The sequence below is a fragment of the Mustela nigripes genome, chromosome 4 (genome assembly GCF_022355385.1).
Source record: "Mustela nigripes isolate SB6536 chromosome 4, MUSNIG.SB6536, whole genome shotgun sequence".
Classification (NCBI taxonomy): domain Eukaryota; kingdom Metazoa; phylum Chordata; class Mammalia; order Carnivora; family Mustelidae; genus Mustela; species Mustela nigripes.
The window spans coordinates 121,545,151-121,570,343 of record NC_081560.1 but is presented as its reverse complement, the minus strand read 5'-3'; the positions used below and the strand labels follow the sequence as shown (position 1 = coordinate 121,570,343).

Here is a 25,193-nt window from a genome sequence, read left to right as displayed (position 1 = left end):
CAAAATCTAATTATTATCCCTCTAATGCCAAAACTGAGCTCTGCCATTCTGTGAAACATACAGACCATCTATGGAGATGAGCTAGTAGCTAGAGCTCATCCTCATCTAAAGCTGAGATTTTTGACTTCTTAGAAAATTCCAGAAATGTTTTATCCCAAAGTGAAATATCTATTTTTTTACTTTAAATTACCTTGTTTACCAGGTGGTTAGAGTTATCCTGAAATGTTTTCCATGGTTAGGCATGTATATAGAATTTGAAGCTGGAGAGTAGAGCTCATGGCAAAGCTTAATATACATTTTCTGTCATTTACTATTATCATTATTTATATCCCAACTTTACCACTTAAAATGTAGCCGTTGGCTATTGAAATTTAGTTAGAATTCAGATTTTAATTACTGACTCCCCTCATTTCGAGTTCTGAGTAGCTGTATGTGGCTAGTAGCTTCTGTGTTGGACAGAACACAGAGCATTTCCTTTATCCCAGAAAGTTCAGTTGGATGGCACTAATTTATGTGATTGGAATAATACATTTCTTAGAGTTTTTATTAAAGAAGATGATGTTTTATAGAATCCTTAGCATTATAATGGGAAATCAGAAATGCTTGATATGGCATGGCTAGGGGGCTCAGTCAGTGTAGTGTCTACCTATGGCTCAGGCTCAGGTCATGATCTCGGAGTCCAGGAATCAAGTCTGGAGTCGGGATCCCTCCTCAGGGGGGAGTCTGCCTCTCCCTCTGCCCCTCACATCACTCATGTTCTCTTTCTCTCTAAAATAAATAAATAAAATCTTTAAAAAAATGCTTAATTCATGATATTTAATAATATCTTTGGTGAAAATAAGAATAACCAAACAATGAAAATAATATCAAACTTTCCTATCTAGTATCATGAATGAGGTGTATGTAATCTTGTATAAATTCACTGAGACTCTCATATCCATCATTTCTCTTCCAAATATTCCACTATGAAATAAATCTCAGACTGGCATTCTGAAAAGTCTCTGATGTTGAAGCCATGGAGACAGACTAATAAATTATACTCATAGCTTCATTTAAAAAACAAAAAGAGCAACAAAAATGAAAACCCCACCACCAACAACATTCTAAACAAATATTGCCCTTTTTAAATTCTAAATTTTAAGAAACCTTAACATGTAGACTATAAGTACTTACAACTGGGAAAAAATCTGGTTAATTAGGATATAGAATGAATAAAAAGGAGCCTGGATTAGTATTCTAACCTTCTGTAATTATGACATGGCATTAACTAATTAGGATATACAGCTATAGATTTATTGCTTAAAAGCTCTGAACTTTTACTATCACTTGAGATCTTTCAGTGGATTATTTTATGTTTCTCCTTCCAGAAATAGGTTAGATCAAAATGACTATCACATGCTATGCCTCTTACACAAGACAATAGTTAGGTAAACAATCAGTCCCATCCTTAAACCAATTTGGATCACAGCTCAGAGTTGAACCCATCAGACATGCCAGTCAAAACACTTAATTCACCAGGTTGGACTCTGTTATAACAGAGTCTGTGTCCTTTGTATTCACAGTTGGGTAGTTATTATTCTAATAACCACTCATCCCTATGGACACAAAGCCTGTTAAACTATAGAACGGTATCCAGAACAAGAGACTTTGAGGAGGGTTGTATTGTGTTCTTACAAAAGATCATCAGTCTTACAAAAGCAATGAGCCCTTGAATACTGGTGGTTTTTTACTGCTTATTTATACCCTGTGTTGTTTCCCTCCTAGGCTACGGACAAAGATACTGGCAATTACAGCGCCATGGCATACCGACTCATCATTCCACCCATTAAAGAGGGAAAAGAAGGATTTGTGGTGGAAACTTATACAGGGCTCATCAAAAGTGCTATGCTCTTTCACAACATGAGAAGGTCCTACTTCAAGTTCCAAGTCATCGCAACTGATAACTATGGGCAGGGACTGAGCGGCAAAGCAGATGTCCTGGTAAGTAGATAGACCTCCAGATTAGGGGAAGCGCATGCACCTGCCAGTCTGCAGTTGATGTCTCTGACTCATGGAACTTTTACATTTATTCAAAATAGGTTTTCTAGAATATAAATGTGATCAATTTTCCTCCAGGTTGCTAGTAGCCACAGTTTAGGATATAAAAGGTATAGCTTTAAGGCTGTATATTTTTTTGACATTGGGAAATACATCCCAATATGTTTTCCTGTATGACTGTGACAGCAATTCCACAAGTGCTGGATTTCCATTTGGTCTGTAGATAGCATTTTTAGTATAGAATTGGCTGGATCTACTTAAAATTTTAAAATGCTTCACTGCTTTGTGCTGTAGAAATTAAAATGTATGAAATTTTTTATTATTGTTTAATTTCCTTTTAGACCTTTTGTAATTAAGAAAACAAAAGGAAATGCTTTGGTGCAAATTTATGTTCCAATAGATATAGTTTCCTTCTTTTCCTAAGATCCCCAGTGATGGCATCAATGATCCTTGACTCAGTTATATTTGGCTTCAGCCATGAATACCACTTTTCTCTTCTCTTTCTTTGTCTCTACCACATCTCCATGGTAGAGTGTTCCCAAGGGCAGTTTGATCTTACTGTTTATTCAAGATACTCAACACCAAAGCTTCTGTCCTATGGGATTTCTGCCAACTTGGAAGCATGGCTTGTTGGGTCCTTGATTAATCTAGTAAACATGAAAAGTTACAATTATTACTGGAAATGCTTGTCACAGGAATACAGAATACAGTATATTTTTTCTTCTGCTGCTTCCATCTTGTTAGATCTTCATCTTCACAGCTCCCCTCCATTAGTTCTCTGAACGAGTTTAACCTTCTCATATATGTAGACATCACAGATCCCCTGTTTTTCTTCTAAATCATGAAGGCCAACTTTCATGACTGTGGTGGGCAGAGCAAAGCTGCACTAGAATAAACAAAGGCCATTCTGAGCCAGGAAGCCTTTGACAGAGAAGTTTTCAAAGTTGACGTAGGTTTTTAATAGAGTTAAGATCTGTAAACCCAATGTACACAGTGTTGTCATTACCCTTCCTGTTGTTTCATGGCCGCACAATGAGGTGCTGTCAGAATAGACAGGATAAGTAAAATACTGCAATAATGGGGGCACTTGGGTGGTTCAGTGGGTAAAGCGTCCGCCTTCAGCTCAGGTCTTGGGATCGAGTCCCGCGTTGGGTTCCCTGCTCATGCTTGCTCACTCTGTCAAATAAATAAATAAATAAGATAAAATAAATACTGCAATAACATAAGTAAGATGTAACTGTATAGATTATCTGTGTACTATGTACATGAGAAATGCGAAGTTTATGGGTTTCTTATTTGGACTCTTTAAACTATTGTGTGGAAATTTGAAAGTATACCTTTAAAATTACCCAAAATACATTTAGGAAGAGTTGTTTCAAAGTAATCATAATGTGATATATTTATGAACCATATATATGTGGAAAACTTACCAGCAAAACAATTTTTTTATGGTGAGATCAGATATCCTTTTAGTCAAGAGAAGGGAGATGTGGGGAGAAATAAGAGAGATTCTTTCAGAGAAGTTAAGTCATTACAGAAGACGACCTTCTGTACTCAGAAGGCCTCCAGTGACCTCAATTCTGCTATTCTTCATCTAACTCATTCAGACCCGGTAACATTGGCCAATTTGCAGTTTTCCAAACAGCCAGACCCATCCTCGCTTTAGAGGAGGGCAACGCCGCTGTCTAAAATGTTCTTCCCCAAATGTGTTCCTGACTAGCTCCCTCATCTCTTCCAAATATTTGCAAGGATGTATTTCACGGTGAAGCCTACCCCGACAGCCTTATTTAGCAATGCAGCCCTACTGTGTCAGTTCACACCTCTTTACTGTTTGCTCTTTACAATGGACTTACCATACTTATGTTCATATTTCCCCGCAAAAACTCCATGAAGAGAGTTCTTTTGTTTGTTTTTTATTATTTTATTCCATGATGTATCTCAAATGCCCAGAATAATTCCTGATGTGGCGTGGGCACTTAGTGGCTGTTCAATGGATGAATGGGTTCTCTATTACGGTATACGTTAGCAGCTCTCAAAGTGCGGTCCATGGAACACTAAGGATCCCTTAAATCATTCCCTTAAATCAGTTCAGTAAGTTCAGAATTTCTTTTGGTGAGAATGTTAGGACATTGTTTGATGTTTTAGGATATTATATTTGCACCAGCTTTGATTGTATCCTTCAGAGTCATACACACACACACACACACACACACACACAGAGAAAAGCCTGAAAGAGTGCCCTTACTCATAAGTAGTAAAACTTACTAGTTTTAACAAATCTCTACTCTTGACTAAACACCTTTTCAATATTTTCTGTAATGAAATGGGAAGTATGTGGAAAGCATTTCTTCTATAAAAGAAGTATAATGGTAGTCTCAAGGAAAAGCTCTATGCAAGCTGAATTTACTGTGTGTGTGTGTTTTTAAGGAATACTTTTATTTGGAAAAAATAATGAGATAAAATGTGGTGTCTCAAACTTGAATATTTGCTAGACATTTAAACAGAAATGAACAAAGTGAGACAGCCAATTTAAGGAAAACAACTGACAGTATTTGCTGCTAATGATAACAACTAACAGCACAAATGAGATTATTGGAAACTTGTATTCACTCACCACTGTGATCTTGACAGCTTCCTATTAACATAAAGACCATGAGATCAGTGGTCATATTAAAGAATGTGATTTTTTTTCTTGATATTGTGCTATATAATGTGTCAGTATTTGAAAAATCTGCATCATTCAGTGAACCAGTATTTTCCAAATGACCAATGCATGAAGTTAAAACATCTCTGTGGGTCAAGAGCCATTCTGAGTGCAAGACAGAGAAATGGGTTTTAACATAACTAAACCAATATTCAATTTCACCTCAAAACTAATCTTCGACTACCACTTGAGTTTGGGAATGGTATCAAAGACTATACAAAGCTATCTGAAAAAGATAATTAAACTGCTTCTTCCTTTTTAAGAGAAGTGAGATTGCACCAGAGGCCGGTCAGGACAGACAGTGGCTAGTGGCCAGTCGACACAAGACACGGTGAAGCTCTTTAGAGCTTTGCTGCGCAGAGTGTGAGTTATTTGTCCCATGTGATCACCGGGCACTTGCCTTTGTGACGCTGTCACACTGAGATGTATTATAAGCATAAAATGCACTCTGAGTTTCATTGACTTGGTATAAAAAAGTAAAAAATGCCTCCTTAATAAGTTGTTTGGTATTCAGTATGTGTGAGAATGATGCTCTATTAATATATTAGGTTAAGTGTATTATTAGATGGCTTTCATTATTTTTTTATCCTCTGGTACCCTATAGTGAATACCAGAGCACTTGAAATGACATATCAGGCATGTATGTGTGGCTTATGTTGTTATTTTTTTCTTTTTTTTTTCTTTTCTTTTTTTTTACTGGGCAGCACTGTCTACACTGTTTGGGAATGAATGGGAGGGCAGAAGAAAGGAAAACTGAGCAATTTATGAAGAAGGATTAAAAGGACTTAGAAATAATAGGATATATCAACTAGGAAGCTCTGGTTTTAGAATATTGTGCTTCACAAATATTACTTTTCCTTCTTTAGACTGCTGCTCATAATTTTCATCCATTACAGAGATTGATCCCACAGTGATAGAACTACGTTTTTAAAAAGTCTTTATAAGCAGACTTGTTATAGTTGGTATAATAAACTGACATGTGTATTTCCAGAATTATTTGCATAAAGACTGTACCAGAAAAGTAACAAATAAAATCTAGGAATCTTAAGCATTTAAATACCCTTATTATAGATAATAGATAAAGTCAAGATTCAGGGAATTAGCATTCCTTTGAAAGATCAAAATTTAAACTATATTAGCTTATTTTCTTGGCCAGCATAGTGAAAGATGTATGTGTTCTCTATAAATCATGATTATACTTCAAGGAGATTTAAAACTTCTAAAGTAACTACTTATAGGTCAGTCTGAGACAAATACTTCTGAGTTACATGCAATCTGAATTTTGTTACTTTATCAGAATTGCAACTACATTGTTTTTTATCTTAATACAAAAGTATGTCTTCAGAAGTTAAGATCAAAAAATCTTTTTGATAAATTGTAAGCTTAATATGTATATATTTTGAGGCAAGTTAAACCTTTTTTAAGATTTTGTTTATTTACTGGACAGAGAGAGCATAAGCAGGAGAGAGGCAGACTCCAAACAATGGGCTCAGTACCAGGACCCTGGGGTAATGACCTGAGCCAAAGGCAGATGTTTAACCGATTGAACTATTCATGCGCTCCTGAAGGATCTTAAATCTTAATTCATTTTGTTAGTTCAGTCAGAATTTAGCCCCAAAACTCATCAGCAAATTCAAAATTCCCTTGAGTAAGTACTTTATCCTTCTGAATAAAGAGAAAGTACCAGCTGTCCTTAAAAGACAAATGGTAGAGTTATTACTATCGTCAAGGCCAAATTTTGCTCCCAGATTGAGTCCCCAGCACATGAATTGATTTCTTTCCAAAAGATTACTTATAAATGAGCTTCTGAAACTTTAAAACGTAATTATACAAAAGGAAATCCTACCACTTCCCTGCACCCACATAAAACTAACATTCTAGTTTTTTGTTGCCCTCCAATTACTAAGAATCTAGCACTCCTACGTAATGGAGCCCTGGGTGTTTGTCATGGTAGGCTGACTTTTTTAACCCTAAACTCCAAAACATTTCAGGGTCTTAACCTAACACATTGTATGTTTCTCTCACAGGACACAACAAGAGTGTACATGGCTGGGTGGTATTCCTGATGGCATTCCAGAAAATGGAGATTTAGGGACTGGAACTCTTTCCACCTTGTGTCTTTGACTTTCATTAGGGTTTCTTTTTTTTTTTTTTAAGGATTTTATTTATTTATTTGACAGACAGAGATCACAAGCAGGCAGAGAGGCAGGCAGAGAAAGAGGAGGAAGCAGGCTCCCTGCTGAGCAGAGAGCCCAATGTGGGGCTCGATCCCAGGACTCTGAGATCATGACCTGAGCCGAAGGCAGTGGCTTAACCCACTGAGCCACCCAGGCGCCCCATCATTAGGGTTTCTTTATTCAGACTGAGACCAGGAAAGAAAGAGAACCCATAAAAAAAGTTACACAAAAAGTGTGTTAATCCGGGCACCTGGGTGGCTCAGTGGGTTAAAGCCTCTGCCTTCAGCTCAGGTCATGATCCCAGGGTCCTGGGATCGAGCACTACATCGGGCTCTCTGCTCAACAGGGAGCCTGCTTCCTCCTCTCTCTTTGCCTGCCTCTCTGCCTGCTTGTGATCTCTGTCAAATAAATAAATAAAATCGTTTAAAAAAAAAAAGTGTGTTAATCCCCTTTTCTAATGAAGTCCATTTTTGTTTGTTTCTTTTGTTTTGCTTTGTTTTTTCGGTAAAGCCACAATCAGGATCCATGTACACATTTGTGGGAAATTTGGACATAGGGTCCCAGATGCCAATAATGAGTTAGAGGTACAGGACTGGAACTGCTGGTGTTTGCTCCAAGGTGGTATTCAGACAGATCCCTGGCTTAATTTAGTCTGTACACATAAATTATGAGACTCGTACATGGTTTGAAAGATTTCTATTTATTTGAAATATTTTGTATAATATTTTGGATTTCTTCTCTTGAAAAATAGCCAGGTCCAGCAAATCTGGACCTTTTCTCCTACATGGCAATATTCATTAGGGATGAAAAGGCTCATTGTTATTTTTCTTTTTTAAAAAGTGAAATGGGGATCCCTGGGTGGCTCAGTCAAGCATCCAACTGTTGATTTCCACTCAGGTCATGATCTCAGGATCATGGGATGGAGCCCTGCATCTGACTCTCGGCTCAGTGTGGAGGTTACTTAAGATTCTCCCCTCCTCCTCTGCCCCTCCCCCTGCTCATCTGCTCTCTCTCATTCTAAAAAAATAAATAAATCTTTAAATAAGTAAATAAAAAGTGGAATGATAGTAATAACTACCTGATATGGTCATATTTATAATTAAATGAGTGAAAACCTATGGAGTATTGAGGGGGAAAAAGTAAATGGTAGTTTACACATGCTGAATAAATACTATGTTTTTAATTTTTTAAGTAAGATCATAAAAGGAATTCCATAAATGTTAGTGAATAGAATTGATTTGTAAACAGCTGCTAAACTAGCTTATTTTAGTCCCACATATAAATGTGTATCTATCTCTTTATTCACACAAACATAGAATTGGCTGAAGCTAACATGAAGACTATGTGTGATGATCCCATAGAGTGAATTATTCAAACTAGTCATATCTCAGCTTCCTAGTCACACTGGATAGGTGATCTCTTGAGGTTTGTAAAACTTGGGTTTTCCATTATCCTGAGCGCCCTTCAGTAACCCAATTAGAAAAATAAATGCATCTTCTTTCATGCCTTAGAAAATAACCAACAAAACAAACACACAAATCAACCACACTAGAAGTCTAAGTAAGTTAGACTTACTTCTTTTTTAAAATTTTTTAAAGATTTTATTTATTTATTTGAGAGAGAATGAGAGGGAGAAGGAGACTCCCTGCTGAGCAGGGAACCTGATGCAGATCCAATCCCAGGACTCCAGGATCACGACCTGAGCTGAAAGCAGTTGCTTAACCAACTGAACCACCCAGGCACCCAAGTTAGACTTATTCTACCATGAGAGATTCTGGACCCTAGGAAATAAACTTAGGGTTACAGAAGGGAGGTGGGTAGAGGGGTGGGGTAACCCGGTGATAGGTATTAAGGAGGGCATGTGATGTGATGAGCACTGGGTGTTATATGCAACTGATGAATCATTGACCACTACATAAAAAACTAATGATGAACTATACTGTAGCTAACTGAACATAATTTAAAAAAAAAGAAAAAGAAAAGAAAAAGAAAAAGAAATGCTGCTGAGTTCTGAACAGGCTCTGGCTTTACTTCCTGCAGGTTTCCGTGGTCAATCAGCTGGACATGCAGGTCATCGTTTCCAATGTGCCCCCGACTCTGGTAGAAAAGAAGATAGAAGATCTTACAGAGTAATGGATTTTGCTTACTTATATATTGATTTGCATTTGGCTATAATTTGATTGGATTAGGTCCTTCAAATTTTTAGAGTGTTCTGATGAAAGATATATTACAATATGTCATTTTAATAATTCAGGTTACCCTTTTCCTGAAACCGCTTCATCTAACACAAGGGAAGCTGGTGAGCGTGCCTTCGAGTAGGTATGGAAATGAGATTGAGAAGATCTTACTCAGAATGCTTTAACCTCAGAATGCTGCATACAAGTAAATCCTAATATTCATTATTAGAGCATATATATCTTGATTTTATGGCCCCAAATTATTCAGAAAGCTCATTATCTCAGCAATCCAGCTGGTGCAGGGAATGCTATTTCTCATAGTGATGTATCTAGATGGCTCAAGCTTACACTTTCAAAAATCATGAAGACTAACTTTCACCAATACATATTTTGAAGTATTCTAGAATGTATGTCACATTGTGGCACGCCACTGCTGACTCAAAGTTGTGCCTATTTATGAAGTTCTCATTTTCTAATATTCTGAATGCTATCGAGAATTATTAAGATGCCTTTCTAGTTCACTCTGCACGACAAACCTAGCCTGACGTCATTTCCTAATTTTCACAGAGGCACATTCTTGTTATTCCTTGTCTTCACTTGAGTTCAAGCAGACAGATGTCAGCTATCACTGCTGCTTTCTAACAAAGTATCTTTCACTTCCATGCTGCCTGAAGAAGCATCAGCTATCAACAGCTATACTTTCTGTAATTATGTGTCAAATACAATAGGAAAAGCACTGATGAAATCATGAGTGCTTCTCCTAATGAAAACATATGTGCTCTATAACAATTATTCCTTGACCTCTCACAAACTTAACCTTTGTGTGTCATGTGCAATGTCCTATGGAGAAAGTGATTCTCAATGTGTATGCTTGGAATATCAATCAGGCAGTATCTGGTTTACTTCTTCGAGGGATGTTTACACATATTTAGTCTTCGTCAGAAAAATAGCTGATTGTACCTGCAAAAATCTAGAATCATCCCTGTCTCTTAGCTGCATAATGTTATCTATGGAAGCAAACCTTCTCTGATTATACCACCCAGAAGATGGTAGAACCATCTTCAGCCGGTAGCTCTTCATCTTGCTCTATTTTTTCTTCACAGCATTATCTAATATTTTCATTGCATGTCAGTTCCCCACTGAAGTATAAGCTCCTTGAGGCTAGGAGACCTGTCTTCCATTGCTATAATTCCAGACATATTGTGGGCACTCAATGCATTTTACTGAATGAAAATTTTACACAAGCAAAATCATGATTCCCCTTTCTCATATGGAGACAAAATTGAGGGAAACCAGAAAAAAATGACCAGAAAGAAGTATAATTTCATAGAAGTTTATATTTTTTTCTTCTTAAGTGGAAATGAAGCTCTCAATGAGAAAAAACAGGCATCAAGTCTTGAGAGAAATGTATTCCTGTGGAAGGACCTTTGAGTTCTGACATTAGCTTAGAAACCAGAGGGGGAGCAAATCACGTCAGCCTCCCCAGACTGCCTCCCCATTTCTAGTCATCTGTTCACAGAAACTAATAAAGCCAATATCATGGGGTTACTGTCGAAAACTAAAAAATGTCAGCCAGGACAATGGGAATTGTGACTCTTCTAGGAGTAACAGAAATTCTAAGAAATGAGGTTAGTGACCCAGTCTGGAGGGTAAAGACAGAGACCCCAGTTTTTCCATTCTTTCCAAAGAGGGTAGTTGAGTTTGGAGTTCAGATGATGAATTCAAACAGACAAGTTTGAATCTTATTGTAGCTGTGTGTGACCTCCAGGCAAGCGATTTCACACCTAGGGCCACACCTCTTCCTCGTGAAAATTGGAACAAGAGTTCCAATCCTGTGTTGTTGCTTTTTAAAAGAATTAAGTATAAATTTGCTCATGCAGTAAACATGGAGGGCAAATGCCTAATTCCTTATTGTAGGTTTTTAAAAATCTGTGTTACTTTAGAGATCCTTAAGAACAGAAATTTTTGATCCCTTTAAAAAATAAGCTCTATTTTTTAGAGTAATTTTTATTCACAGCAAATTGAAGCCGAAGATACAGACAGAATTCCCATGTGCTCTCTCCCCGACTAAACACAGCTTCCCTCACTATCTCCATCTCCCACCAGACTCTGATACATTTGTTACAACCAGTGAACCTATACCACACATCAGAATCACGCCTAATCCATAGTTAATGTTAGGTTTACTGTCGGTGGCGTACATTCTGTTGGACTTGTGCTAAAGGGTAATGACATCTGTCTCTCACTGTAATAGTGGTACAGAATGGATCCACTCCTCTGAAAGTCCTCTCTCTCCACCCCTCTCCTCTCTTCCCCCCACACCCTCTCATCCTTACTGCCTCCATCATTCTGCCTGTTCCAGAATGTCATGTGGCTGGGATCATAAGGTGTGTCGCTTCTCCGATTCCTTTCCGAAAGCTGCTAGTGGTCGTGATAAGGACTGTTAGATCTGATTCAGCTTGAGTCTGCACCAAACACTCCCTGAGCATCCAGGGGAAGAAGAGAAATACACGTGTAACCATGTAAACAATGGGATGACAGTTCTAGGAATCTGAAGAGAATAAGTTTGTTTTCTCTTTTTGCTTTTTTGTTTGTTTGTTTTGTAATCTGGAGTGGGTAATACACTAAATTAGGACTTGGCTAGTTAAAGGATACAGGCTAACTTCTAGCTGCTGTTTGTTCTTGGAAATGAAGTTTTACTTACACAAGTATTATCATTAAAACCAATAAATCCAAATATTGTTTTTAGAATAAAAATTACTATTAACATTTAAAAATTATCATAGAGAGAAATAATGTAGTAAAAAGATTTTTTTGTAGTAAAACTATTGTTTTTAATTTTTATTTTTCAGTATTCCAAGGTTCATTTCTTATGCACCACACCCAGTGCTCCATGCAATACGTGCCCTCCTTAATACCCACCACCAGGCTAGGCCATTCCCCACCATCTCCCCTCCAAAACCCTCATTTAAATAACATTATGAACATTATAAAAATGTTTTAGAATGTATTATTACTCTATTAATGTTAATATTTATAAGATTCATAATTGTCCCTGTAGAGATGGTGTCCTGTTCCCCTCCCCCACCCCCAGCTCTAAGTAAGAAGAGAGTAAGAATGATCAGATCATGTGAGGATGTTAAATAAACATAGGAGTTCTTTGCTCTGGTGGAAACGCTCACCAGCACACTCATTTCCTATAGACGTTCTTTGATGGCAAGTCACACCATCACCAAAGCCATTTTCTGTATCTCCCACGAGACAGCCTCACCCTACAAAGTGGGAAACTTGAATTCTTATGATCATCACTTTCACTTCCTCCTTTAAGCAGACCCATAAATGAGGCCAGATCATAATCCATAGTTTTCTCAGGAAGCATGAAATCAGGGCAGACTGGGAGGGTTGATAAAAGAAAAAGGTAATGACCTAATACATTCATTTCATCATGAGGAAGGTTTTGCAGACGGGGTCAGTATCCTTTGATGGCAAAATACAGAGCTCCTTCAAAGGGGTGTTGCTGTAGTAATGGTAATGATCACTCCCCATTCCCCTGAATGGACATAAATGCTGTACTGAAAATTGTTTTATGGCTTTCGCCATTTGGGGCTTATAGAATTAACCAATGCTCCTTTCTAGGGAAACATATTTCTTTTCTTTTCTTTTTTTTTTTTTTTTTTTTTTTTTTGAGAATCTGGGCCCATAGGTGGCCTTTCATGTTTATGTTCTGAGGTATTTTAGGTGGAATTTAGGATTTATCTCCTCGTGGGCCTTGTGTTTCTCTTACAAATTCTTGCAGGTAAGGAGTGGGATTAATGGCTGGGAGAGTAAGAATACAGAAACTCGCTTTACCAGCAAACTGCTAGCAAGGATGTCTCAAGAGGAAGGTAGGAAAACTTTGGATTCGTGTCTCTTCTCCTTCCACTTTACCATGGAGCCCAAAGGAGTACAGGAAGCTTAGGATTCTAAGATTTAAATCTTTAAGAATCTGCAGAAATGGCATTTTTGAAAAATATAAATAAAGGCGTTTTTAGAAGTCCTGCATTACAGCAGGAATTGGAATTGATCATCTAGGTCATGGAGTTCCTCAAATACTTCTCTTACTTTAAGTACAATATGGAAATTCAGTGATAGTAGAACTTTACGGAAGTATGCATTGACTTGGTAGAGGAGGGCCCATCTCCACAAAATATTGGTGCAGCATCTGAAATGTGCCTGCCTAACTTACCCATGGCTCCTTAGGTTAAGGTTACAAAACATACTTCAGAAATCAGGCCAGGATACATATTTCTAGGAGGAAAATTATGAAGTATCTTGGAAAGAAAACCTATGAAACAGTAAACAATAAATACTAGCACTTATATATTTTTTTACATCAGTGTAATAAAAACTGCTCTTGAGGGGAAATATCAAATGGAAAGATAAATCCATAAACATCTAGCTTTGATTACTCTTAACCTGTCCTTACTTAGAGCTGTCAGTGGGGACTCAGGACACCATCTCTATAGGGACAGATAAGAATCTTGTAAATATGAATGTTAATAGACTAATAGTACATTTCAAAACCATGTTTATAATGTTACTTAAATTATTTTACTGCATCATTTCTTTCCATTATAATTTTTAAATGTGAATGGGAATTTAAAATTTAAAAACCGTTCTTTTAATGATTTTAATGACAGTACTTGTGTAAATAAAACTTTATTTCCAAAAACAGAAAATAGCCTGAATTTAGCCTGTGTGTTTTAACTTGTCAAATCCTAACTTGGAGTGTTGCATTCTCGAAACAGGAAAAAAAAAATGCTTATTTAATCTATTCAGATTCCTTTAAGAATAGGAATAGAATTCCTGTAAGAATTTTCTTTCAGGGAAAATCTAATGTAAAATTCCCAAGTGATTTTTAATTGGACTCCTACTCAGGAAGCCAGTTCCTTTTGAGTTCAGAGGACCCTTGGCTCAAGTCCCTGGACCATCAGTGACCAGCTAGGAGGTCTTGGACTGTTCAGTTAAACTCTTTAAGTCTTAATATCCATATGTGAAGCTGGAAATGTATTAAAGAATAAAAAGTAGTTACTGGTTGTAAGTACTAGAGGCTTAGCAATGAACAAAGCAAAGTCCCTGTTCCCATAGAGCTTATATTCTATTGGGGGAAAAGGGAAACAAAAGTATATTATTTATTTTTATTATATATATATATGTATAGAACATTTATATATAGAATATATAATAATAGGGCAATAAAAACAAATAAAAATGCCAATATGAAATGATGGAAGAAAGGTACTATTTGTATAGGATGACCGAGGAAAGCCTACTGCTAAGCTGAAATCCAAGCAGAAAGGAATTAAGGAAGAGAGCCAGCCGTGTGGCTGCTTTGATGGGGGTTGGCGTGTGGAGGGTGTTTTCCCAGAGAGGACACTGCTGGTGTGAAAACACAGCTGTTGGAGCATGCTTGTCCTGTCAAGATAGAAAATTAGTATATAGCATCTCACAGGCGACTTGGAGGATTTATTATCTTACTCTGTGTAAGATACAAAGTCGTTGTCCAGTAGCTAGCCACTAGGCAGCTGTGTGCTTGGAATGTGTGGCAGGTCCAAATGGAAGGTGATCTAAGTATAATATACATATCAAGTTTAAAAAAAATTGCTACTCCCCCAAAAAAGGGAAAATATCATTAATATTTTTAAGTGGATTAAATGCTGAAATGATAATCTTTGGGTATACTGAGTGAAATAAATATATTTAAGTTAATCTCACCATTTTTGTTTTTAGTCCTTTAATGTGGGTACTCAAATTTTTGAATTTGCATGTAATTTGCATTATATTTCTTTTGGCCAGTGTTGCCTGTGAAGCTCTGCACAGAGAAATCATGTTGTGGCTCGTGTTTTCCAAGGTTGTTGAGTGGGAGATGAGGTGGGAGATGAGGCAACCCGCTGCGTGTCTGTAACAGGAAGGAGTGCAGGGAGAGGTCATTGGTGACTTGGACTGGAGGTAGAGATGAACACAAGGAGTGACTAGATCAAGGGTACATTTTCAAGGCGCAGCCTCTAAAACTTGTCATGGATTAGATGCACGTGCAAAGTCAAGAAGTAATAATGGCTCCTGGGTTTGGGGTCTGAGCAGGTGGGAAAAAATAACAAGTATTTTTCTTACTTAGCCACTGAAGAATTTGGTAACATGATATGTGGGAAAGTAATAGTGCTTTGTTCTTGGGGAGCACCGACTTGAACAGGATTTGGTTCCCATCCGTAAATGTCCTGGCCCAATTCTTTCTCATCATCATTCTGCTGATTTCCCAACTTGGTGGTGAATTGAAATACCGTTATTTGCTGTACACGGTCACTTCCTTTGCCCTGCATTAAGGTTGTTTTCCTCTCATACTTATTCCTCATGAACTGAGTGAGTATGGTGAGCAGGCATGGTACAATCCCATGAAACCAGTGGTACTCTGTGAAAACGCATAAACCCAGCTGGAACATATGGAATGTTAGTATGTACCTGAGAGTTTCTTCAGTCGTGCAATCTTTCTTCTCTGCTGCATTTTAAATTAAACTGTTGTAAGCTTTGGCAATCATATGCTGATTTTAAGTATACTTAGCACAAGATGTGATTGAAGTTGGGGAGGTTACCAACAGAAGCTGACTGTCAATGATCTAATTCTTAACAGAATGAAATATAGACGTTTCAATAGACAACTCTTGAAAACATCATTTTCTGTAATTGGCATGTAATAACTATAAAATAAATTGAAGCCAGTCATAAAAATAAAACACAAACAACATAAAATGAAATCCTACTTTTTAATATTTGAGGTATAATTCCTTAAAAAAAAAACATAAATAGGATTTGGTTTTATTCAAAGCCTTGTGATTCTTTGTTTCAACACAAAGCGAATTCATTTTCTTTTTTTTTTTTCCCTGAAATACTCATTTTAGGGCTTTATTTTGGCAGAGAAAGAGAAGTCCTCTCTTTTTGCAAGCACAAATACTTAGTTTGAATGTACATGTGGTAAGAAGTCATAGCTCTTCACAGAATGGAAGCTAGCCTAGAATGCAACCAGACTTTTACAATGTAGTATCTCAGTGTTGTTACTCATTCATACTGTCATAGTATCTTTAATGCTTAATTCCTTGAAATGTGGAAAAGTATAGGAATTTGAAGTCCAATTCATATTTCATGTCGTATGGCAAAATTTTTAATTATCTGCAATGTGTTAGTATTGAGCTAAAAACATGGAACCATAGTTACAAAGAGGGGAGGTCTCCCTTCATGTGTCCTATCCGGGAGGCTCATCTTTCGTTATCCATTCAACTGTTGATGGACATCTAGGCTCTTTCCATAGTTTGGCTATTGTGGATATTGCTACAATAAAAAATGGGGTATAGGTGCCCCTTCAAATCACTACATTTGTTTCTTCGGGGTAAATACCCAGTAGTGCCATTGCTGGGTCCTAGGACAGCTCTATTTTCAACTTTTTGAGGAACCTCCTTACTGTTTTCCAGAGTGGCTGCACCAGTTTGCATTCCCACCAACAGTGTAGGAGGGTTCCTCTTTCTCCGCATCCTCACCAACATCTGTTGTTTCCTTACTGGTTAGTTTTAACCATTCTAACTGGTATGAGGTGGTATCTCATTGTGGATTTGATTTGTATTTCCCTGATGCCCAGTGATGTTGAGCACTTTTTCATGTGTCTGTTGGCCATCTGGATGCCTTCTTTGCAGAAATGCCTGTTTGCTTCTTCTGCCCATTTCTTGATTGGATTATTTGTTCCATGGGTGTTGAGTTTGATAAGTTCTTTATAGATTTTGGATACTAGCCCTTTATCAGATATGTCATATCATATCTGATATGTCATCTTCTCCCACTCTGTTGGTTTTCTTTCAGTTTTGTTGACTGTTTCCTTTGTTGTGTAAAAACTTTTTACCTTGATGAAGTCCCAATAGTTCATTTTTGCTATTAGGGTAAATTCTTATTTTTTATTTTATGTCCCATGGATTTTCCAAACTCATACACAGTTAACCCTTAAATCACTTAGGGCTCAGGGGTGCCCTGCAGTTGGAAGTCCGCATATAACCTTTAACTCACCAAAAACTCAACTACAAATCCTATTGACCAATAACACTGTTGATTAACACATATTTTGTATGTTCTGTAGACTATATGCTATATCCTTATGAGGACATAAGTTAGAGAAAAGACAGTGATAGTAAGAAAATCATAGAGGAGAAAAAATACATTGAAGGTGTTGTCCTATAAAAACTTTTCCCAAATATCCTACTATTCCATTCAGTGTATTTTTCAGAGCTTTTGCTCGCACCAAAGAGGAGAGAACTAGAAGGCAGATTTAGGGTGTGAGTCACTGTTGCTGTATAAAGATTTTCAAAATACATGCTTGGCATTTGTTCCTTTTAAAACTCTTCTATATATCTGCAGATCCAGGCAGTTCAAACCCGTGGTGTTTGAGGGTCAAGTATATAATTCCCTACATGTGGAATTAACCAAAAACAAGGGATTTACAACTAGAGTTTGCCTTTTCTAAAGATTCCATTGTATAGTAATTCAGTAAAGAATTATGAGTGCTGATGTTCTGCTTTCAATAGGTTTGTTTTGTATTTTAGTGGTCAGAATATGCGTCATTTGTTAATTAACAAATTTCAGAACCATTATAGTCAAAACAATACTAGTTTCTTTGGGAGAAATAAGTACTGAAGAATGATCGACTTTCTTAGTTAATATTTGCCATCTGGTACATGTAATAGAGGAAAATGTAAATATATAATTGTGCCACACATTCTCATTTTTCTCAGCAATATGCATTTACAAAAAACATTGGGCTTGGGGCACCTGGGTGGCTCAGTAGGTTAAAGCCTCTGCCTTCAGCTCAGGTCAAGATCCCAGAATCCTGGGATCGAGCCCTGCATCAGGCTCTGCTTAGCCAGGAGCCTGCTTCCCTTCCTCTCTCTCTGCCTGCTTCTCTGCTTACTTGTGATCTCTGTCTGACAAATAAATAAATAAAATCTTCAAAAAAAAAAAAAAGTAAAGTCATATTGGAGGGGGTATTCTGTTTAAGAACATAGCAAGTTCGAAGAGTAGATTTTGATTGAGGGGGGATATCAGTTTAATTCATAAGTGACAATTATAGTGAGGGTACCACTATATTGGCTCTAATACTCTTATTTTAATTTATGGCTTATGATATATGTATATATCACTTATTAACTATTTATTAACATCACTTACATAAGTGATAACACTTATTAACATACAAAAGTTAGTAGAATAAAGTTAAAGTTAGTAAAAGAACTTAATTTGTACAGGTATATTTTATCCTGTGATTTGGGTTAAGTGGTTACTCATAATCCAAAGGTAAAATCCATTCACAAAAACAGTGAAGAAAGCCATTTTCCAGTTTTCTGTTGTACTTACCTTTTTATCAAAAAATCTTTGGAAACACAATTGTGGAAAAATTAGAGAAAAAAAGCAGAAAAAAGTAGAGTGTCATAATCTTTGTTGTACTTTTCCCAAATATCCTACTTTCCATTCAGTGTATTTTTCAGAGCTTTTGCTCGCACCAAAGAGGAGAGAACTAGAAGGCAGATTTAGGGTGTGAGTCACTGTTGCTGTATAAAGATTTTCAAAATACATGCTGGGCATTTGTTCCTTTCAAAACTCTTCTATCATATTCTTTTAAGTTTTATAGTGTAGAAATTTTGTCAAATAGAACAGCTTATTTTTTGTTTGTTTTCTTTAAGTAGGCTCCGCACCCTGTGTGGAGCCCAACATGGGGCTTGAACTCACTACCCTGAGATCAAGACCTGAGCTGAGATCAAGAATCGGATACTTAGCGACTGAGCTACCCAGGCACCCTAAACAGCTTATTATTATATTTTTTTAATAGTCAGTTCCAACCTGTGGTCTGAGGTAATAGACCGTTCCCTTGTGCATCCACTCAGTTCAGATGCCTGATCAGCAAAACCAATTCTCCTCTCTCTTAATTGCACATATGGTTCTTTTCTTAACTTTCTCCAATTTATACACAATTTACTTCTGTCCATGCTGTGGCTTTTGTAAACACGAGAAATAAATTCAACCACAAGTTTATATAAGAAAATTCTATTTGTATCAGCAGTAACACAAATGATATTTCAGTTATTTTCATTTCTATCTAAATTGTATTAGATGCTAAATGTAATTATTTTTAATGTTCCACCTATTCAAAGAGAATTTCAGGCATTTTACAATGATTCATGCTATAAAGCTAGGTAATACACATTTAACATGAGTCATAAAAATAAAGCAAACAGAATAGAAAGAAATTAAATGGGTTAAGAGTGAGACGATTACAGAGACGATGAGACCGAGCCCTGCGAAGGGTTTTCTGAACTTGGTTTTCATCAGTTAGGGCCAAAGTAAAAGAAGCAGACCAATAAAAAAAAAATAACAGTAATAATAAAAAAGAATCCGTTATAAAAATGAAACCACTTCTGGTGAAAAGACCTAACCATTTCTGAGTGAAATACCAGTTTGAGGGGGAATGTCTATATCCTGCAAGACATCATAGAAGATACAAAGATACAAAGATACAAAGTGTGATGTCCAGTTTCCCAGTCTCTAAGGGTCTATATCAACAGAGGAAGTCCCTGCAGGATATCAGGAAAGCTTGCCTTGGGTCCCTGTGGCTATCTGCACTGGGTTCTTTAGCCAGGGTTCTGAAACACTGTAACTGGTACCTAGGGTGGAGTCCCTCTGTTGCTGGTTAAATGTAATCCAGTCTGTATTAACTACCAGAGGCCAAATGGGGGTTACCCTCAGGAAATGCAAGGAATTTCTGTAACCACAACAAAATAACACATCTTTGTGTTGCTCTTTCTATTTGTTGGGTTTTGTGCACTTAATGGATGCTGTTTAATTAACTTCTCACAGAGCCCTTTGAGGTAGGTCTGATTACTTTTCCCATTGTACAGAGGAGTTCCCCAAAGCTTTTAGAAGTCGTAATTTCCACCAGACACACAGATAGCAAGTGGTAGAGGTTTAATTTGAGTCTCCGTCCAAGGGCCAGCAGCAGGCTGGGTCCCTAACCAGTCACTCTTGGCAGGGAGGGAAACTCAATTAAAAATCCGACCCCTGACCACCCCCCCCCCGCAAAATCCAACCCATCCTTTTCTAGGGAGTGGGCTTCTCCCAGCTACAGAAATTTCCACTAAATAGTATTTTTAGTTTGGCCCATTCATCCAAATGGGTAATTAAGAAGATGGCCACCTTAGGGTGCCTGGGTGGCTCACTGGGTTAAGCCGCTGCCTTTGGCTCAGATCATGATCTCAGGGTCCTGGGATCAAGTCCACATCGGGCTCTCTGCTCAGCAGAGAGTCCGCTTCCCCCCTTCTCTCTCTGCTTGCCTCTCTGCCTACTTGTGATGTCTCTCTGTCAAATAAATAAAATCTTAAAAAAAAAGATAGCCACTGTAATAATTTTAGTATGAAAATCTAAAAGGTAAATCAACCATAAATAAATACCTACTTTAGCTATAAAACTGTTTCTCTGAGGCTCCACACTTAATTTTTTATAATGAAATGTCTGGTTGAAACTCACTGAAGAGGTACATATAGCTAACTAGATAAAGTGATGCTGTAAATTAAAATTTAGGGGCATCTACCAAAAACACTTGGTTTAAGGGTAGATTAGTTAAGTGACTCACTTCTTCATTGCTGACTTCAGTTTATGATTTAAAGAAAAAAACTATTTTCATAGTTTTTAAATTCAATTAAATATACCTTCCAATATTTACTGCAAAATTTATTAATGTATCCAGGATTTATTATAAAAATCTATTAAACAATTAAACAATTAAATTATAAACTAGTTTAAAGTGGCAACACAAAAAATGTTTTATACTGATGTATTTTCATGTAAACTTATATGTGTATAAAACATATACATATAAATACGCATCTGTAACACAAACATGTATTTTTATAAAAGTACATGCATATATGAACACTTGTGTGTATATGCTTCTAAAATGTTGTGTTAATTATATTTAGAACTTTAGAGTGTTTGAAACTTAGTCTAGAGATGGCATAGTAACTATTACTAAGTTTTATGAGTAAGTTGCAGATCTTTTAAACTAGAGTAGAAAAATAAGCCCTTAAAAATTGAAGTTTTGGTTAATGATTGTAACTACTATTCTAATTGATTTGCACTATATTTGCTTCTTAGAAGATCAAAGACCATTCTTTGTTTTGAGAAAGTTTGTCATAATCAAGTAGTATTCTGCTATGTGTTTGTTTACACTATGTGTATTTGAAATTGATACATTGCTCCCAAGAATTTAGATGCAGGGCAAATGTAAATGACTAGATTTTTCCAGAATACAGATTCTTCTCAAACTCTATAATGAGCAACTTCACAACTTTAAGCAGAAAGAATACATGGCCAGCGGAATTACAAAGAGTCTAGCAGGGCCGATTAGACTGGGACTAGGAAAATCAGACAGATGTTGCTTCCATGAGATAATTAGAAAAAGGACTTGTGTGTTGGTACAGCGGGACCTTAAAAGGAAATATGCGTCTTACGAGAGATCTAATGTGCTGGAAATGGGCTGAGGCTAATTTTAGTGGAGGGAGCTTTGCTGGAAGCTGTCGGGAGCCAAGAGTGACAATAGGAGGAAGGAACGCTGGCTGGGGAGCAGCCTTGAACAGGGACAGGTGCAGGGGCCAGGGAAGCAAAAACCGCAGGGTGAGCAGGTGCTGCGTGATTTCAGTGTGATGAGCCCATGGCACCTCAGTGAGGGGGTTCCAACCTTTCTATGCTCTTGTGTCTTTGACTCAAGAACCAAACTCCCGGAGAGAAGAGGGCCTGGTCTGTGTCACCTGCAGTCGTGTTTGGCATGGGATGAGGCAGGACAGGACCAAGGATCTAAGTCAGTCAGGCATGTTGGGTACCAGGCTAATTCCTCCATTGAAATCAGGGCGCTTTTAGGGAGAGAAATAAATAAATAAAACCCAGAAGAGTCAGCGTGGGTCACGGGAGTGGTAGTGCCTTTTTTATTGATGTCTTCTTTTTGCTTATCTAATAAAGACTGTGGTCGGTTCGTGGTGTGGACAGCACAGTCCCAGGCACATAGTTTTGTCCATGATGGCAATGACTGACCCTTGGCTCATGGTGGCTTCCATTTGCCGTGAGTAGATGGTGTCCTGGTGACCGTTCATTACCACAGTCGGCTGTGGGGGGCTTGAGTAGGCCTTGCTCATGTTTTTGTTTGCCATGTTTAGTGGATGAAACAAACTTTAGAGCTTGCAGTTTTTAGTTTGTTTGAACAGTTTTAAATTATAATTAAGCAGTGCTGATGAGAATTCACACATCTCAAGTGAGAGAAAAGCAGCTAATGCAATTGGAAATTTGGGGTCTCGTGGCTGTTTCACAGCAGACATAGAGGATTGAGGAAAGGGGATGCTAATGAATAATCATTTGTTTCATGTAGTTTGCTGAAAATTCTTTGCTTATCACCTCCTTTGGCTGGTAATACACACTTATTTAATAAGACTGCATAGGAGTGTGAGAAAGAGTCTCCTTTAGCTGTCTACCCATTCCGTGTGTCAAAGACAAATCTGGATTTAGAAGAGAAACTTTATTTCTAAGGATTATTCTAAGCGGGAGAGAAGAACTAAGGTACTAGGGAGAAGGTCATTGTCATAGGGAACACCGTCTGACCCAGAGGTTGACAGCACTCAAAGTTTAGTCAGAAGAAGCCATTCTTTCATAGGGAGCAGTGAGCAAGGGTAGAAAGGACCAGTTGTGGGCAAGTGAGGTGATGGGACAGTGGATCTAGACCAGAGAGTGTTTTGCCCCAGCATCCACCATTCTAGGAGGGGCCTGTGGGCATGTATGCTGTCATAGGCCAAGGGTGGCTCAAAATCCAGAAACTTGAAGGAAGGAGAAACACTTAACCAATGTTTGGTTAACAAGCATATTTGTGTGTGGGTTTGATTGCTCAGTTGAGACATAACAGTTCAGCTGATCTTGGATGTGGCAAAAAATGGGAGTTTGGAGGATCTGTGCCTGGCATCTCCCAAGGCTTAGCGAAGAATGGCTCTTTGCACTATGCAGTTTCCTGGTAACACATTTGGCTGGGGGCTCCTTGTTGTGGTCCAGGAGCAACAAGCTTAGGTAAAATTCTACACTGTCACATGTAAAAGGGGGTATTGTATGCCAAATAGTATGCACTTTATGACGTAATAAACCACTCAGCAATGATGACATTATAAACTATAGGCCCATCCCCATCCTAATCTAAAACAGAGTCTGAGATTTCTTACTCTAAAATTTAATGTTAGTACATCTTTCAAGCATTTATTCTATAAAGCCAGCGGGAGGGGGAGGGCAGGTGACTGAAAACTGTGGGAGAAAATCAGAGCACGATTAGCATAAGCCTTTATTTGAAAAATGCCAGGCATGGAAGTCTCCCAGGGAGCTTGGGGAGGAAGGACAGAACGTTCTATAAGGCTTTATTGGCAGGATTGTCCTTGGGGCAAGCAGCCACCGTGTGAGTAGGCTGGGTAATCAGGAGGGGCACGGGGAGCAGCTAATGGCCCCACTCCTCTGCAGGGGGCACACCTGTATGGGCTGTCGTGGGGCGGCTGTGCGCGTCGTGGGGGGGCAGCCGCGTGGACCACAGGTGAAAATCCTCTGCCCGCCTGCATCTTTCACAGAATATTTTAGTCAATCAATACTTCTCTATTACTGTTTTTATTTTTCCAGTCGAGTCCATTCTCTGCACTATAGACCTAAAGTATCTTCAGATGGTATCATCAAATAGTGCCTGGTGGTTTTGCATAAATCCCACTTTCCTTGAGATGCCAGCTGGCTTTAATACATACTGTATAATAGTGTGGTAATACCACCGCCACACCAACAACATTTCCCCATACACAAAACACTGGACCTCACAAAGAAACAACTCAGATGGCACGAGAAGATGCCGAGAAGGGATCTGAGCTCTGAGTTCAATACAAAGGCAATGGAAAGAAGCAGAACTCTGAAAAAAATGGCACCCACTTTTGAGAGCCATCTGTGCCTAGGTAGACACTTCAAGGGAAATAATGAAGCATCAGGAATTGATCTCTGAGCTCTAGTCTCTCCTCTGTGGTTTTCTTTAAACAAAGAATAATCTATAAAAATTGACCTATTTCCAGATGAGCAAACACAAAAGGCCAGAGCTTATCTAGGTCAACTAGATAATTACCGGAAGTATTTGTCCAGTTAAGCATTGCTCTTATTGATCTATTTTAAAAGATTTATGCCTCTTGCATATTTAACTAGGCATATTAATAATACATAGATGTTAATATCTGATTATGTGGTTCATAGATGGATCATAATCGGGAATTATGCTGTGTCTTCTCTTCCTCCAAATTACTGAGTAGACTGGGCATTTAATAAGTTCTCCTTAAGCATCTCCTTAAAGTCATTATTAACTTGTTTCCCCCATTCTCCTCTTGGCCCCTGTTGCAGTCTGTTCACAACATAGAGGCCAGGCTTGCTTCTTTTAAATGCGAGGTCACTCACATTACTTCCACATTTACAAGCCCCTGCATGATCCGCCCCCACCTTCTCTACTCCACCCACACTTGTACACCAGGTTCTTCATGTGGGGGGTAGGAGGGTTATCAGTTTCCTCCTCTGGAAGGCTCCTGCCTGTGTGTCTACATTACTCACTGTCTCCTTCAGTCTGCTCACACAGCGACATCTCAGCAACATGTTTCCTAAACATTACTTCCATTTTATTATTTTATTTTTTAAATATTTTAATTATTTATTTGACAGAGAGAGAGAGAGAGAGAGCACAGGCAGGGGGAGCAGCAGGCAGAAGGAAAGGGAGAAGCAGGCTTCTTGCTGGGCAGGGAGCCCAATGTGGGACTCAATTCCAGGACCCTGGGACGATGACCTGAGCTGAAGGCAGATGCCTAACCAACTGAGCCACCCAGGTGCCCCACATCTTATTATTTTATTATCTTGTCCAGTTTGCTCAGTTAGAATGCAAGTTCTCTGATGTCAAAGATCTTGGTTTTGTTCACTGATATATTCCAAGTGTCTAGAACAGTG

General features: G+C 38.0%; 1 protein-coding gene across 1 annotated transcript in view; it reads left to right on the top strand.

Annotated features, from left to right (window-relative positions):
* Nucleotides 1-25,193, top strand: part of PCDH15 (protocadherin related 15) — a 784,172-nt gene that overhangs the window by 713,667 nt on the left and 45,312 nt on the right. Inside the window, exons 27-28 of the mRNA XM_059397646.1 lie at nt 1,765-1,980; nt 8,959-9,047. Of these exons, the coding sequence (XP_059253629.1) occupies nt 1,765-1,980; nt 8,959-9,047 (305 nt within the window). The remainder of the gene's footprint in view (nt 1-1,764; nt 1,981-8,958; nt 9,048-25,193) is intronic.